This window comes from Chrysoperla carnea, chromosome 3 (assembly GCF_905475395.1).
Source record: "Chrysoperla carnea chromosome 3, inChrCarn1.1, whole genome shotgun sequence".
NCBI lineage: Eukaryota > Metazoa > Arthropoda > Insecta > Neuroptera > Chrysopidae > Chrysoperla > Chrysoperla carnea.
In genome coordinates this window covers 7,138,020-7,156,162 of record NC_058339.1, presented here as the reverse complement: position 1 = coordinate 7,156,162, position 18,143 = coordinate 7,138,020, and the positions used below count along the sequence as shown (strand labels likewise).

Genomic DNA, 18,143 nt, shown 5'->3' with positions numbered 1-18,143 from the left:
GTGAAAATTTATTTAAAGAAAAACAAATAAAATTAAAATTATCATTAGATGTTATTTTTAAAAGTATTCATCCTGTAATTAATAATAATCATTCTGATATTACAATTAATTTTTTAAAATTATTATCAAATACTAGCAATAAACGTACTTTTGAAGAAGATCATCATTCAGATGGTGCTGGACCTGATAATAAAAAATTAAAAATAGCAAACGAAGCAAACGAACAACAAACTACAAGTGGTGGTACTTTATCAAATTCAACAAATAATTTTATTATTGAATTTGTAATTTTATTAAATAAGATCTCCTCCGATTCAGAAGGATCTGCTATCAAAATTACATTGTGTACAATTAAAAATAATGATCATTCAAATGTATTGTGTGAAATTTATAATTATATTGTAAATAAACTAAAAAAATAATTATTATTCACGGCTTTTTATTTTATTTTAAATATCAACAACAGGGAATATTCATGAAATTTAAATTTGGTTCAAATATTTTTCTTCCGTCACTTCAATGACTGGACATTTCAACTAAACCATTATTTTAGTAATTAATATCTTTTTAATTACTTAAAATTAATTAATAAAAGTACAAGCTCAGTGAGGGCTTTTAAAAATTTCTAAAACGGAAATTCAAATTTTTATGCGGACGTGACATCAAAGTACGTACTTGTCAAATTTGTTGACATACTGTATGATATTACTTACATTTTATATGGTATTTCATTAAATTATATTATTCTACGACTTTTTATTAGAAAATTTAATAATAACGAGTGTAAATTCTGTATTGTAAATTCATTTTTTTAAAGTGTGAATTATACATTGAACTGTCACCAATTGACAGATCACGTACTTATACGTCATCAACAGAGAGCGCCAAAATATCTGCGTTTAAATATCTCAAAATTATAATGTATTTTAAATATTTTTTTACACTTAAAAACAGCATTTTAAAGCAGTATTTATATTTTTTACTTTGAATGAATTAAAAATATAAAAAATACATGAATATTCCCTATTAAATCTTAGGGCATAAATATACTGTCCCAACAAAAAAAAAGTGACACGCTTAAAAAAAAAAGTTAAATTTTCTCGAAATTTCAAACAGGTATTATATTACACTAACTTTATACATTACAGCCTGCAATCAAATCCGGTAGTTCTGATTTTTCGCTGACTTGTTTAAGATGTCCAAATGAATAATCTATAAATCTGAATAAGTCAATGAAATTTAAGTAAGTCATTGAATAAGTGTGAAATTTTCACGGGTTTTTTTCGATTTTTAACAAAATTGCGTTCGACGCCTGGGGCCACAAACTTGGATTATTCATTGGGACAACATCTTAAACAAGTCTGTTAAAAATCAGAACTACCGGATTTGACGTTAGGTTTGTGGTGTTTCATTTATTTTTCGGTATGACTCGCTTGTCTGTCTAGGTCGAAAACTTGGATTTAACATTACCTTTATATTACAAACAATATATCACAAAAACAAAAATACCTGATTGATGCAGCGTTCACCCCCTTTTCATGTTTAAATTGATTGAATATCATCCCTTTCGAAAGGCTCTTTTCAATTCTACGACTATTTTAAAGATGATCGTCTCATACTTCTTGATAATTGTAATTGTATTTGTACAAATTTTTTATATGTCATTTTTGAAATTTGATTACGACCTGGATTAATAAATCTGGGCGTTATTGGGGTAACATCTATTATATACTTTATATTATAAATTTCGTCTTTTTCCTTTTCAATTGTTTGATAATTTCTAAAAAGACTATTCCTACGATATGAAAAAGTAATTTTCTTATCAAAACCTAATCTTTTCACTTTAGGAATACTTGGTTTTTGGTATTTTGGTGTTGATTGAATTGATTTTTCATTATTTCGTTTAAGTAATTCACAATAACTTTGTTTGATTTGTTCGGATTCATCTTGGCTAAAACTCTTAAACGAATCGTTGCAATCATCGTTGAACGTGTCCTTTGAAAATAATCGTCGTTTTCTTGGTGTAATATTTCTCGTTGTATTATTATCCATAAACTCATTCCAAAGTTTATCAGCTGTTGTTTCATGAAGCGTATTATCTAATCTCAATCTGTTTTCAGATTTTTTATTATCTGCATAAATCATATCTTGTAATTTTTTAACTTTTATCTTCGAAACAATTTTTGTCGATGTTTGCGGAGTAGATTGTTCATTTTGTTTAACAGATGAATCCGATCCAATTTTTCGATTAGAAATAAAATCAAGATAGGGGTTGGATGTTTTTTGTATATTCAAAATTGATCGATCGCTTCGATCGCAATCGACCTTACTTGAATTATTTTGAGTATCATTTAATGTATCTAAAATACCATTTTGTTCTGTATTGATTTCATTATCTAGATTTTCGGAGACATTTTGATGATTTTTATTTGGTATATCGATTACATCATTTATAGTTTCTAAATCATTCTGATTGTGAATTAAATCTTGTGTTATATTTTGATTCTTCTGATTTAATTCATCAACGAGTATATTATCCAAAATTTCTAAATCGTTTTGATTGTGATCCAAGTTTTGATTGTTTATATTTAACCGATCTGGTAAATCGATTTTATCATTTAAAACTTCTGGATCACTTTGATTGTGATGCTTGTTATTTAATTGATTTGAATCATCTAAAATTTTTATATAATTGGGATCGTGATCTATATTTTTATTGAATTGATTAGATTTATCACTTGGAGTGCTTTTAAATACTGCGAAAGCTTTTTCATCTGATATGTTTTGACTTATACTTTGACGATTGAGATTCTTTATCGGTGAACTACGAACTGTTTCAAGACTAAATATTTCTGATACAGTCTCGCAATTCGATTCAACATTATGTTGATCACTTGGAATGTCCTTAAAAACTGCGAAAGCTTTTTTATCTGATGTGTTTTGACTTAAACTTTGACGCCTAAGATTCTTTATCGGTGAATTGCGAACTGTTTCAAGACTAAATATTTCTGACGCAGGCTCGAAATTCGATTCAACATTATGTTCATCACTTGGAATGTCCTTTAATACTGCGAATGCTTTTTTATGCGGTGTGTTTTGATCTAAGCTTTGATGTCTAACATTCTTTATAGGTGAACTGCGAACTGTTTCAAGACTAGATATTTCTGATACAGTCTCGCAATTCGATTCAAAATTATGTTGATCACTTGGAATGCTCTTAATTAGTGCGAAAGCTTTTTTATGCGATATGTTTTGACTTAAACTTTGACGATTAAGATTCTTTATCGGTGAATTGCGAACTGTTTCAAGACTAAATATTTCTGACGCAGGCTCGAAATTCGATTCAACATTATGTTCATCACTTGGAGTGCATTTAAATGCTGCGACAGCTTTTTTATCTGATACGTTTTGATCTAAGCTTTGACGATTAAGATTCTTTATCGTTGAATTGCGAACTGTTTCAAGACTAAATATTTCTGATACAGTCTCGCAATTCGATTCAACATTATGTTGATTACTTGGAATGTCCTTAAATACTGCGAAAGCTTTTTTATGCGATATGTTTTGATCTAAGCTTTGACGATTAAGATTCTTTATCGGTGATCTGCGAACTGTTTCAAGACTAGATATTTCTGATACAGGCTCGAAATTAGATTCAACATTATGTTGATTACTTGTAATGTCCTTAAATACTGCGAAAGCTTCTTTATGCGATATGTTTTGATCTAAGCTTTGACGTCTAACATTTTTTATAGATGAACTACGAATTGTTTCAAGACTAGATATTTCTGATACAGGCTCGAAATTAGATTCAACATTATGTTGATCACTTGGAGTGCTCTTAAATGCTGCGATATCTTTTTTATTTGATGTATTTTGACTTAAGCTTTGACGTCTTACATTATTTGTCAGTGGATTGCAAACTGTTTCAAGACTAGATATTTCTGATACAGGCTCGAAATTAGATTCAACATTATGTTGATCACTTGGAATGCTCTTAAATACTTCGACAGCTTTTTTATCTGATGTGTTTTGACTTAAGCTTTGACGTCTTACATTATTTGTCAGTGAATTGCAAACTGTTTCAAGACTAGATGTTTCTGATACAGGCTCGATATTAGATTCGACATTATGTTCATCACTTGGAGTGCTCTTAAATATCGCAACAAATTTTAAATCTGACGTGCTTTGACTTAAGCTTTGAGATCCAAGATTTAACGATGAATTAGCAAATGTTTTGAGGCTGAGCTCTTCTGATACAGATTTTGATGACTCAGTTGCACAATTAGATACTTCTTTTTGAGTACTTCTGCCCATTGAAAGTTCTGTTTCAAGTGTTTCTTCTTCTGTGTTTTTCATTTTAGGATAGTCTTCTTTATTTTCCAATTTATTTTCATTATTTTTATTTAATGCATCTTTTTCATTTTGTGATTTATAATTTTTATCGAAATTTTCCTCAATTGGTTCTTTAGAATGTTGAACTATTGCGAATCGACTTAATTGATCTTTGGTTTTTAGTAATATTTTAGAATTCATAGACTTTTTCGAAATATTGATATCTGAGTTTGATCGTGGAATATTATGATTAAGTTTGAAAAATTTAAATGAATCAACAGTTTCAAAATTGTTTCTATTTCTGATATTATTTCCCGAAATATTTTTGGTATTATAGATGTATAAATTCTGATTTTGATCATTCTTCATTAATTTTATTGAGACGAAGTCGTTTCTCTTACAAGAAAGTTTCTCCTTCTTCTTTATCTTTTTGTCAAAATGATTCTCAGATTCTTCTTGATCCCCTTGACTTGACTCTGATAAACTATCAACAAGATACTGATAACTCACATCTAGTTTATTCATCGAATCTTCTATATTTATTTGATCTTGTTCCGAAAAATACAGAACAGGTCGAATAACAATATCTTCACTGAATGTAAAATCAAACATCATCTGAGAATTATTCATCCGAGTAGGAGAATTTTTCTTTCCGCCACAATTAAATATACTCAATTGAGAAGATCCACTTAAAGTAGATTTTTGCGTATCGACTTTCAAACTTGAGTCATTTGTTGCAACGTTTTGTTCAATTTGAGTTGGTTTTGGAATGTTAAATTTATCAATCGATTTTGAAGATGATTTGTGAGCCATTTTATAATCAAAAACTGTTTTATTCGATGAAGTTTTTGAAGTGGGTTCAATTGGTGAGAGATCATTCGGTTCCCTTTTCTCAAATTGAATGTTTTGTGAACGATTGGCTTTAAAAGTTTTTAAACTTTCAATCGTAGGCGAATTTCGTACCGAAGTTTTATCAAAAATACCATCCTGCGATGAAAGGATTAATTTATTCGACTCATTATTCTCATTCTGGAATAACTTAGAAGAAATCGATTTTGTTGTTTTTAATTTATCAGGCATCAATTGTACAGGCGCAATTTTTGTTTTTGATGTTTTTGGAGGATCAATTTGAGAATTCGAGTCAATCAGTGAAAGATCTAATTTATTTGGATAATTATCCTGGATTGGATTGGAAGGAATTAATTTGGTTCTTTGCAATTTGTCAGGGATCAATTTTTTAGGTGAATTAGGATCCATGGCTTGGTTGAAAACACTTTTCGGCTGATATTTTGTATCAGATGTAGTTCTTGAATTCGATTTCAGTGAGACATCTGATTTATTTGACTCATTATCCTTACTCTGGATTAGTTTGGCAGGAATTAATTTGGTTGTTTGTAATTTGTCAGGTATCAATTTTATAGGTGAATTAGGTTCCATGGCTTGGTTGAAAACACTTTTCTGTTGATATTTTTTCTCTGATGTAGTGCTTGAATTAATATTGGAATTAGATTCAATCGACGAGAGATTAAAAATGCTCTTCTGATAAGATTTTGTATTTAATGAAATTATTGGCGGATCAATTTTGTTATCGGTTTTAATTGGTAAGTATTGTTGATCATTATCCGTGAATTGAATTATCCGAGAATGATTCATTTTTGAATTGTCAAGTATTAATTTTTCAGGTGACTTTTTTGCCGCGCTAGAATTAAATAGATTATTCTGTTAATATTCGATATTTGATATTGTTTACAAAAAATTGAAGGGAGTAACCTTCAAAGTGTAATTTGACTGGATAAAGTATTTGATTTGAATAATAAGGATCATACCTACCACGAGTTGATGTGTTCATTATTTTCAAATTGTATGTAACGATTACAATTAAATATACTTTTAAAATGAGATTTCGAAGTTTTTGGAATGGGAGAAAGTTCATTCTCTTTGTTTTTATTAAAGAAAGGAATCCTGTTTCTATTTAAATATTTTTTTCCCGATATTTTATTGATGTTTTTATTTTGCTCGTAGTTTTTGAAATCTCTAGAATAGTCGTCATTTTCATTTTTGGCTTGATTTTCTAAATTTAATTTCGTATGAGAATTAATAATATTTTCAATTATTGATGATGATTGAATACTTTTTGAATTGTAAGAAATTTCATTTAATTTGACGTTTTTATCTTTTAGCTTATCAACACTTGTAGAATTAGAATTTGATTCTACTTCGAATATGTCAGACAGTGAAGGTACTTTTAAATAAGGAGTATCTTCCAATTTACGTGGTGCAATTTTTTTTGCATTTTTAACACGTTCGAGAAAATTTTCTGAAATTGATGAATCGGATGAAAAGGCGGTGTTTTCATTCAAATTTTCATTGCATTTGATGACTGCAATACTTCCTAATTACATAAAATTTTTATAAATAAAACAAGTTTCATACTTATTATGATGACTCCGGATAAAAATGTGAATTCATATCAATAAATTCATTCCTTAAAGATATGTTTTAAACCGTTTAAGTCTGATTAATTAACCGACTTCAAACAAAAAAGGAGGTTATCAATTCGACTGTATTTTTTTTAATGTCTGTTACCTCAGAACTTTTGACTGAGTGAACCGATTTTGACAATTCTTTATCTATTTGAAAGCTGGTGCTTCCCGTGTGGTCCCATTTCATTTTCGTCCAGTTCTGACAACGGCATCCATGAGAAAACCATAAAAGTCTTAAATTTGCATTAAGTATGCACGACAAGAGGACGAATTAATCAATATCACCCCAACCGATTTCGATTATTCTTTTTTAGTGACAAATTAGTTAGTGTACTTCAGATTCACTAAAAATCACAAAATAAATAATAGCTGTGCAATTTGATTTCTTATTTTCACAATTTTTATTGCATAAAGTTTAATTAATTAGTGTTTTTCAATAATTTTAATTTGACATTTTCTATAACATTAACATGTAAAGAATTGCAAACTAGTCATAACAGCCTCCTTTAACGCCAAAATTTTTCACTGGAAGCGCTGACATCGATTTTATTGTCCCTGCCATGACGACACACACAACAAATAAATATGAATTCAAAAATTTATCCATGGAATTTTAATTGATTTTATGTAAGCACTTACCATTTTTATTTGTTTCCTGACTATGTTCAACTAGTGATGTTTTATTCTAAAATAAAAACATTTTAAATTACGAGATATTTATTTATTTATTATGCATGTGCGATAATTCTCCCCACAGCGTTGAATTTATCATAGGATTAATGCAAGGAAGAAACAACACGCACATCCGCGTTAATTTGATCTCATTAGAGGTCAACCTGTGGCTCAGTGAGTAATCACACGGTTAACGCAAGGGCCAAAAAACTCACAACAGGTCCGTGCTGACATAGCCAACCCGTAGAATAACTATGAATGTTAATCACAGGGTTATCACAAGGGTCGAAAAACTCACAGACTTGTGATAATAATAATAAAACATAAGAGGGGGTACAGCAAATGGGTCCCTAGACCCTAGAACAACCTGTTATCAGAAGACGAAAGGTCTTTGGGTAAGAGATTCTATTAAAATCAAATGAAGCTACAGGATTTTGTCGAGGCTAGACATCACGCAGAAAGTCCACAGCCTCTCCATAGAGATCTCTCCCAAAATTGATGAATCCAAGGTTTCGGACTCTGAATTTGACATTCTGAATTTGACGCCCTGCAGGTGTCTGTAAGTGCAAATAACATGTATGGAGATTTCGCCATTCTCCATACAGACCCTAGTAGTGGTCAGGGATCCCCATGTTATGAAGGTGATAGTTCAATCAATAGTGGCTTGTCAAGAATCCCATCACCCTTCTCAACCGTGCTCTAGTAGCCTAACTGTGGTTATACAAGTTTCAGTAATCAAGATGTGGCTTGTCGTAACGATTCTTTGATTAGGAAATTCACCTGTGGTAACTCGATTAAAATTAAGGACTAAAAACTCCGTAAAGTCGTACTAATTTGACTCCGTTAAAGGCAAAACAGCACGATACCGACACAAAAGTACTATTTTACGGATGAATTCTCGTTGGATGTATTTTTTTTTTTTTGGAGTGCGTTTACGTAGGGTGAATTATCGTGGCTGAAGCTAGCTTGGTTAGATAACTAATGAATTTTTACCATAAAAATAAGAGAATTTCAAAGAAACTTACCTTAAAACGATTACCAAACATTTGTTTTAAAATGTTTTTTTCTAAATATTCATACTGCTCAGTTTGATTAAATCTTATGAAAATAACAGGATGTGATTCACGAAATAAATGTTGATTTTCATTCATTTCTAAAGATCCATTTGTAAATATTAACAATGATTTTCCATATTCTTCTGAATGATTATATTTTCGCCACCTAATTAAATTAAAGCACAGTATGTGTTAGAAGTTTTTAGCCACTCCAATTATCTTAGGGTTTCACCTCGGAATCTAACGGAATAGTCTCTAAGTGACGTATGATCACGCGTGCGTATCCTTAGATATTCAAGGACAAGGTAGCGAAAATCAGTTTTTTTATGAATATCTCTTTTTTTTTTACAAATGTTAATATGATTGAAGTCAAAAGAAACCCTGACCTTTGAGAAACGGCTACCCCCCTTTTCCCTAAATCCTTCATTATCAATTAAGGGGATTGGATAGCAAGAAAAGCAAACATGTGCTATACCTTCAGTTTAACTTATCTTAATAAATATATTATTATTACCTAAATATTGTATTAATTACTTACTTTTTCGAATAGATTTCGGTAACTATGTCGTTCGGTATTGATAAGGAAGCCCAACTTCCATCTTCATTACCAAATGAACTGCTATCGTACATTATATAAATACTTTTTGCTCCCATATTAAAATCTATCCAAAATTGACTGCTTTCGGCACCATCGCCTATCTGCAAAACGGAAATATAATTTAGAACCGTCACCAAACATTTAATTGTAGCGATTATTAGGATTTTAAATTGAAATGTTTTTTCCGAAAGTTTTGGATACTTCAAGTGTATTAATAATAATAATAATAAAACAAGAGGGGTACTGCAAATGGGTTTGTAGCACCTAGACCAAAGTGTCTGCTATGCCCTCTATGAGAACAACCTGTCACCCGAAAGCAACACATTTTCGGGTAGGACATGCTATTTGAAGTAGATGAAGCTATAGAATTCTGTCGAGACCAGACGCCACGCAGCAAGCCAAAGCTTCTTCGCCGATATTTCTCCCAAGATTTATGTATCCAAGGTTTTGGACTCTTTAACACTCTGAATTTGACATCCAGCAAATTTCTGCAAGTGAAACTAACATGTATGGAGTTTTCATCGTCTTCCATACAGGCCCTACAAGTGGGATTATCAGAGATTCCCACGTTATAAAGATGGTAGTTAAATTAATAATGTCCTGTCAAGAGTCCCATCACCCTTTTCAATTGTGCTCTAGTAAGTTTTAGACGAGCACAGTCGAATGGTCTAGTTGTGGTTATATGCAATTTTTACTGTCATATGCTCTACGCAAAGTTCTAGTAATCAAGATAAGCTTGTGGTAACCATTCTGGTAAATTACGGAACATCTTGCTATGGAAATGGGACGTTTACTTAGTGTAGAGACGTGCCAACGAGTCCGCTGCTTTATTCTCTTTAACGCCAGAGTGGTCCGGTACCCAGATTAATTTGACTGTGTTATTCAGTGCCAGACGATTCAGTTTCTCGAACACTTTATAGACTATCTTCGATTAGAATCTTGCTAAAATAATCTAATAGGATAAAAAAGAAAAGTAAAAAAAATGATAAAATTATTTTACCTGTGGAGCGTCTAATTGAATAGCACCAATTTGAACCTTAACGCAACATATTGAGATAACTTGTTGATGGATTTTATTAATTTCGTTTAATACTCGCCGACAAAATAAATCAAAATAATCATCTTTTTTATTTTTAATATAAATTTCATGAAATTTTTCTGGTGTAAAATCATCAAACCAAATATGATAGTTTTCTTTTAAATTTCGTTTATTCACATGAAATATGAATTCAAAAATACAAGCTTGTAAATCAAAATCACCACAGGTTTTTAATAATGGACCCAAAATCTTTTCTCTAAAAAATATATATAAAAAACAATTTTTTTTCAAATATTCGCACCGTGCATGCTATAAAACTCACGCTTGGTGCGAATAGATTAGATGAAATAAATTAGAAGAAACTTACATCAAATTGATATGCTGTTTGTATAATGCCACTCGATAATTTTCTGGAATGGTATGCATGATAGAGTTGATGGCATATAAAAGTGGTTTGATACATAAAATGTTTTTTCTATGCTTCTCAATACGGCTTAATATTACGGACACACAATTTATTTGAATTAAAGTTCCCATTTTTTGGAAGTACATCTTAAAAAAAAAATATATATATATATAGGTATATACATGGCGTTCTGTTATTGACTGCAGATCGTCATCCTGCAGAATAAGCTCATAACGACGAAGGAAAAAGTTATTTTCCACTTTTGGATTTAAAGCCTACTGTGCGAGATAATTAACAAAATAAATTAATATATCTTTATCGAATCACAGTTCAATAAAATTTTGAATGAAACCAATTAAAACACTACTTAAATAGAGGATGTGTTTTATCATAGTGGAAGGCGCCTCTAAATGCAAAATTATTACAAAAAAAACTCTATTTGGCTACTTATGTTTTTATAAAAACTAACCCATTAAAACCTACACTGCTTTTTTTTGTAAATTAAGTGTTGTCCGCAACCTATCGTGCGATATCATATACCGTAAGCATTAATTTAGAAAAACGGACCAGTCCTTTTTGCTAAATTTATGGATACATATACCTACTTCGAGACAAACCAAAGTATGTATGTTGTGTGTTAACGTTGCAAAAGTGAGACAATGTTTAAGATTTTGTGTTCTGTATTACACAATTTATTCCCCCTATCCTGGACCTATTATAATATATAATTTGATACCTCCCACATCTAATTGTATTGGTGAATCATATTTTTGTTTTCTTTATAAATAATAACAAATATTTTTTTTTTAAATATTCGCTACCCAATTAAATCAATTTACAATCGATTATTGTTTTATGATAGTCCCGTCTATATTCTAAATTGATACCTACTAATTTAATGAATTTGATAGGTCTGTGAATTCATAAATCTTTCTATTTTCCCATAGTCACATCTTCCGCATCAGGCCTCAAATGGAAATTTGGTATAGACCTTTTCCATTTGTCTTTACAAGCTTAATTTAGTGGTACAATTTTCTGCTATCAATAACAGAACACCCTGTATACAGTGTGCCACCGGATCGAGGTAACTATACTTGTAAATTTTCTTATTAAGCATTTTAAGAAAAAAAGTCATTCTTTATAAAAAATTTTGCTTATTTTGAAAAGTATGTAGGAATATTTAAAACTTCTAAATAATGTACAGGGTAGCCAAAAATTTGGTATCACTATTTTCTTTTATAGTAAACTACCCATCCATTTTATAAGTTGACAAAATGTTACTAAGAAAAGTTACTCGAAATTAAATAATACTAGAATTTTACTTACTTTTGTTAAGTTACATAGTATATTATCATCTACATCTTTCTTTTTTGATCCTAGGAGATATAATACTTTATTCAGAATTAATTTAAAAATATAGCATAATTCCAATGGTTTTGATTCCCATATTGATTGTGGAATTTTACTTTCAATTTGACAAAATATGTAATTGATTATATTTAAAGGAATTTCATCTTTCTATAACAAAAAACCACAACAACAACAACAAATTATCATTGAATTAATTCTTGTATTAAATTGAAGAAATCAAATCAAATAATATTAAAATTAAAAACGTACCAAGTCAGTAATACTCAGCAAGTTCGTAATTGTATTCAATAAATCATCAAAAGTATTTAGATTTTTTAAATCAAAATCAGGTAAATATGATTTTAATTGAAGTATCTTTCGTTCACTTAAAATTTCACTTAATATATTATTAAAATTATCCATTTTATTTTAATTAATTATGCATAATTTTTAATTATTTTAGCACAGAATTATTTTTATAAACAAACAATACACGACGCCAACCCAAAACTTATAAAGAATGTAACTATATAGGGAAATAATTACTAACAATAGTAATATTTACAATTTATTTGTTGGCTACACTGATAGTAATAACAAATGAGGTTGATGTAAACTTTAAGTATATACCATAGACATATAAGGTATATGTCACTGAGTACATAGACATATAAGATATATGTCTATGGTATAGACCTTCTCATAAAATCAACCATCTTTTAAAATATACAGCTAATTAAAATATCAAATAAACTATATTTAATTTAAATAAAATAAAAAGGTATATTAAAGTTTCAATTTTAGAGGAACTTAAAACATTTATACAGGGTTACTCGATACCACGGATCTAGTAATTATAGTAGGGATGTAGTATTAAGTCCTACTTTAGACGAGGGGGATGTATCACTGAGGGGGGAGAAGCAATGTGCCTAATTTTGATTGGCTGCGGCACTCATTTGCGGGAAATTCAAATAGAACGAAATATTTCGTGTTTTAAATTTTAATATTTCCATATCCATGGTTTTAGATTGCCTCAAGCAATATGCCTGCTTTTGATTGGCTGCGGCTGTTCGCACTCTCAATTGCGGGAAAATTTAAATGTGTAACGAGTTCTGCGTGGGTTGTAGATTGGTCCGAGCATAAAATCTTTCTAAAGAATAATTCGTAAATAATTCGTAAAACAATAAAAATAAAACTTTATTTAATTTTAAAATTGTAAAATGAGGTCCTGAATTTATATTGAAATATTTATATAATAGTAGGGGAGCCCAAAAGGGGATTTGTGTAGTAACTCGAGCGCGTCAGATTAAGATATGAGGGGTTCCTTGGACCTTCCTAAGTACCTCCACCAAATATTAGCCCTAAATATGGGGGGACCCTCGTAGGGCAGACGGTCAGATTAGTAAAAACAAAATTGCGATAGGCGAATTAACTCGAGAGCGTCAGATTATTATATGGTGGGTTAATTACATGCTAAAAATTGTAAATTTTAAGAATATGAAAAAATTTTGATCACGCTCGAGCTACTACGACATGGTTGCCAAACTGCATAAATATATAGATATAGCTAGGATCTAGAGGATAATTAAAAATAAAATGCCATGAATAATTTTATACTGGATTTATTAATTAAAAGATTGCAAGATTTACTATAAATATATGTAGCTTGACAATGCTTTTTTTCATTTAATTATTTATTTTAAACGCTAATTTCCAAAATGCACAAACAAAAAAACAATATTTTAAAACTGAATATAAAAGACAAACACAAAATATATATAAAAAAAAAATACTTAAATTTGGTGTTATATCCACTGTTTTCCCAATCATATTTCCCGTCAGGTTGTTTTGTAAACGTTGCGTTGCATTGCTTGTGTTTTGTAAATAAATACATGACACGTTGTTGTTGTTGTTGTTGCGTTGCATTCTAATATTTTATCATAGAAGTTCATTTAAAGTGATGCTGAATACAAAAATACTACATCTAAATAGAATGATTGCAGTTTTAACTTGCGAGATATTATGCTAATGAATGGCGATTAATCCAGATTCCATTAATTTTTGAATTTTTGCTGCTATGTCAGGATTCTTTAAATGACTGAAAATTACAATTAAAATTTAATTAGCAACAAAATCAAACATTTCAACCTAAAATTTAAGTTTAATTTTCATTTTAATTCATCTAATACATTCTTAGGCAAGTTACTCTGAAAGAGGATATTCTGAAAAAGGCCAAGCTTAGATGGAGAGAAGAACGTACTTGTGGTAGTACAACGGTACATACATATAAATTAAATACATGCTTTATAGTCAAATAATGTGTTAGTTTTAGCTTTACAATACCACGCAACTATGAAAATACATAATATATTGTGTGCAAGTAATGTTTATAAATTTGATAATATAGATATCGCTCTTCAATCATCAATACTCTAACTATAGTTGTCTCTGTTCATCCAAAAACAGTTCATTGTTTAGCAGTTAAGATTATTATACTTACTCTTGTAAAGCTCTTGGATCGTTTTGCATTTGTTCAAGAATTAATCTCATCGCAGGATCCCGTAAAATAGATTGTACTTCAGGATCAGCCATTGCGCGAGCCCGAACTTGTTGAATATCATTAGCATTAGAATTATATCCAGATGACATACAAGCACGATAACCAGCTAAAGCTTCTGAATTCGACGAATCTAATTCTAATGCTTTTTGGAAAGCTGTCAAAGCTTTACTGTTTTGTTGCATACCCTAAAATATAATAATATAAATTGTTTTAGAGTAATCGTTCTCAAAGTAGGCGAAAACGCTCCCTTGTGAGGGCAAGAGGTTCTTGCAAGGTTTTTCTGCTCAAAGTGAGCAGAAGAGAAAATAAATTTGAGAGCTTCTGTTTCAAATGCAATATTAAACAATTTCATAAATGATTACCTGTAGAATATGACCTTTTCGAATCCAACCTTTGATAAATTTAGGATCTAATTCCACACATTTGTCACAATCTTTCAAACCTAAATCAAAAGCTGCTAATTTTGTATAACAAGCTGCTCTGTTACTGTAATATTTAGCTTCATCTGGATTACGTTTAATAGCTTCAGTGTAATGTTTAATGGCAGTAGCGTAGTCTCCTTTTTTGAATAATTCGTTACCTGTAAAAAATTTATCAAAGATATTAATGAAAAATGTAGAATAAATAATAAACTTTTTAATTAAAATCGTTAAAATGCTTTAATCAGGCTTTACTAGGTTAAAATGTAACTTTTTGGTTGTAAACTTTACAAAAAAAATACAAAAGATTTAGCTATAAGTTTTGGTTAACTACAAAACAAGCTATTAGCTGTAATAGATTTAAATGGTCCACCTTATATAATATACACATGAATCAGATGAAAATCCAAGGTACATTTTTAGTTAAAGATCCTGTTTGAATTGAATCTACTCTAAAAAATGATTGTCTAGTTTATTTGAAATTGAGAGAAATTGAATTACCTAATTCTTTTTCCTCTTCTGCTTTCACTGGATCAATATACGCTTTTCTTTCTTCTTCTTTAATTTTAGCTTCTATTTGTGATAAAAGTGTTTTAATTTCTGGTGTTCGATGTTCGGACATAGATTTTTCATAATATGTTTTAGCCGAATGCCAATCTTCTAATTTTTTATACGCATTACCAATTCGTGTAAATGCTTTTGCGATTAATTTAAAATCAGCTCGATTTTCACGACCAATTTCAATTGCTTTCTCACATTGTTCTATACATTTTTTATACTCTTTTTGTTCAAAATAAACCGCTGCAATGTTATTTTGGTATGTAATATCTGTTGGATCATGTTCTACAGCTTTTTGATAATGTTCTAAGGCAGTTTCAAAATTTTTCTTTTTATACGCTTCATTTCCTAATTCTTTTTCTCGTTTTGCTAATCGTTTATTTTCAGGGAGATCATCTTCCATTGGTTCTGGTTTTGGTTTTTCTTCTGCTTTCTTAGGTGGTGGTGGTGGTGTAGAATAAGGTGCTTCTGTGTCCATAGGTTCATCACCCTCTTGACCCAATAAATTACTTAATGTATCTAATACTCTGGTATCTTGATCAAGTAAAACACTTAGGGTCGTCAATATTCTTGTATCTTGTAATTTTTGTCCTAATTTTGATGGATTATTTTGTAATTCTTGTAACAATTTAACATATTCTGGATCATCTAAGTACGCTTTGGTTCGTGGATCAGTACGTAATTTAACAAATAAATCTGGTATGTTGAATGGATTCGACATGTATAATGGATTCTTTGCTTGTTGTTGTTTAACTTCCGATAAACCATCTTTTAATTGAACATTATTTGGATCGTATTTTAAGCCGGTTTCGTATGCGGCTACAGCCTCAGAATGACGACCTAAATATGCTAGTACAGAACCTTTTCTTGAATAGCCTTTAGCCCAATCTGGTTTCAATTCAACTGTTTTTTCAGCATCAGCTAAAGCAAGTTCATATTTTCCAGCTTTTGCGTATGCAGCAGATCGATTCGAGTATAAAACATGATTACTTGAATCTAAATTGATTGCATCTGTGTAATGTTTAATTGCTTCATCAAAATTACCTGCTGATAAAGCACTATTTCCTTGTTCTTTCAGAGCAGCAACCTAATAAATTTTGTTTAAGTAAATACGATTGTTTAAAAACTGAGAACATATTACGATTCTTGGAGGACACTGGTGAAGACTGGCCCATCACAAAGAGTGCGTGGGATGGCGGAAGAACTGGGCGTCACCTCCCATGCGGTTTTTTTTAATGGTTTAAATCGTATTGGAAAGGTTAAAAAGCTCGAAAAGTGGGTGCCTCACGATTTGAACGATCGACAGAAGTCACGTTTCGAGATCTTTTTGTTTCTTTTAAAGTCTCTAAATTTTAAGGTTGAAATTAATCTTATTACCACGAAGTACCCATAATAGATTGATTTAAAATTTTGTTAATGAAAATCGCGGATCTAGGTATTCTAGGTAATGTTTTCATTTTGGAAACATGTCCTTTGAAGGAACACACCTGTTACAGCCACATAATGTATTAATTACGTTAAAATAAGTAATGTCTATTTATTACACTAATTAATTTTTGAAACTACAGTTTTTAATGTCTAAAAAATAATTGTGTTATTGAGTTTTTATTTTATTTTTATTTCTTCGATTTTAAATAAATTCAGCTGTCTAATTTTCCTCAAGTACGAATTCATTTTAAGTTGATTTTTAGCATCTCATATCTCGAAAAATGAACATAATATAAAATAATCGTAGGATTATTTTGAGTTATTTTTTTAAATCTAGCAAAATCTATTTAAAAAAAAAAACTTGGCGCACAAGAATTCATAATATTGCAAAAAACCGCATGTAGAAAAATTGAAAAAGATTTATAAAAAAAAAAAAACTTCAAAGATAGATGATTAAACTTACTTGTGCCATTACAGTATTATAATAAATTTAAAACAGATAAATTTAATAAACTCCACTTCGAATACAAATAACGAAACTATATTTTTTTTTAAAACACCGGACACCGACAAGAAACACAGAACAATTACTTGAACTTTCTGGAAACAAATGTCTCATTGCGTTTGCGTTCAGTTAGTTGCACTATAATCGTAGATATCGTAGAAATAAGCTAGCTATCTCTTTTTACCTCTATATGCAGATCGCGGTGTGTGTTTTTTTGGAAAACATTTGAGTGTTTCAAAATTCTAATATCTTTCTATTGAATATTCACATTTTCGATGTACTTATACCTGTTGCCAATTGTCATTTGAGTAAATTTTCTGCGATCATGATATCTTCAGAATAAAAAAAAAATCTAATAAAATGCTTAAAATCCGAAGGCTCTTTTTTACTACTCGGATAAAAAGCAGAGGTAAAACTTAATAAATAACTGGTAATAGGATATTCCACTATTTTTGAAAAAGTACTTCAAAATAATGATTTTGCTAATAAAAAACCACCAAAAATTTATTTCGGAAAAATATACACGCTTTCTTGCCAAAAACTTAAATTTTAAACTATCAAAAACGCGGGCATCCAATTTGATGTAATATGGGTATCACTATACAAAATAACACAGATAAGTTTGACAGATATATTCATAGACATTTGATTATAATAAATATAAATACTTATTATCTATGTATATATTCAGTGTACCCAGCTGTCTACACTGAACTAACTGATAATCTATGACTC

The 18,143-nt window shown here is 30.1% G+C and overlaps 2 protein-coding genes across 2 annotated transcripts; both read right to left on the bottom strand.

The window, feature by feature from the left end:
- Positions 1-163: 163 nt before the first annotated feature.
- On the bottom strand, positions 164-10,608 carry LOC123295080 (uncharacterized protein PF11_0213-like). The gene is made up of 8 exons (XM_044876295.1): positions 10,550-10,608; positions 10,383-10,438; positions 10,144-10,265; positions 9,084-9,244; positions 8,516-8,711; positions 4,737-6,054; positions 1,683-4,370; positions 164-183 (listed from the first exon to the last, which is right to left on the bottom strand). Exons 1-8 carry the CDS (start codon positions 10,606-10,608, stop codon positions 164-166), a joined length of 4,620 nt encoding a protein of 1,539 aa, XP_044732230.1.
- Positions 10,609-13,680: 3,072 nt separating this feature from the next.
- On the bottom strand, positions 13,681-17,513 carry LOC123294493 (stress-induced-phosphoprotein 1). The gene is made up of 5 exons (XM_044875541.1): positions 17,367-17,513; positions 15,419-16,562; positions 14,861-15,078; positions 14,439-14,683; positions 13,681-14,036 (listed from the first exon to the last, which is right to left on the bottom strand). The coding sequence occupies exons 1-5, from the start codon at positions 17,373-17,375 to the stop codon at positions 13,964-13,966; spliced, it is 1,689 nt and encodes a 562-aa protein (XP_044731476.1). The 5' UTR covers positions 17,376-17,513; the 3' UTR covers positions 13,681-13,963.
- Between the last annotated feature and the right edge of the window lie 630 nt (positions 17,514-18,143).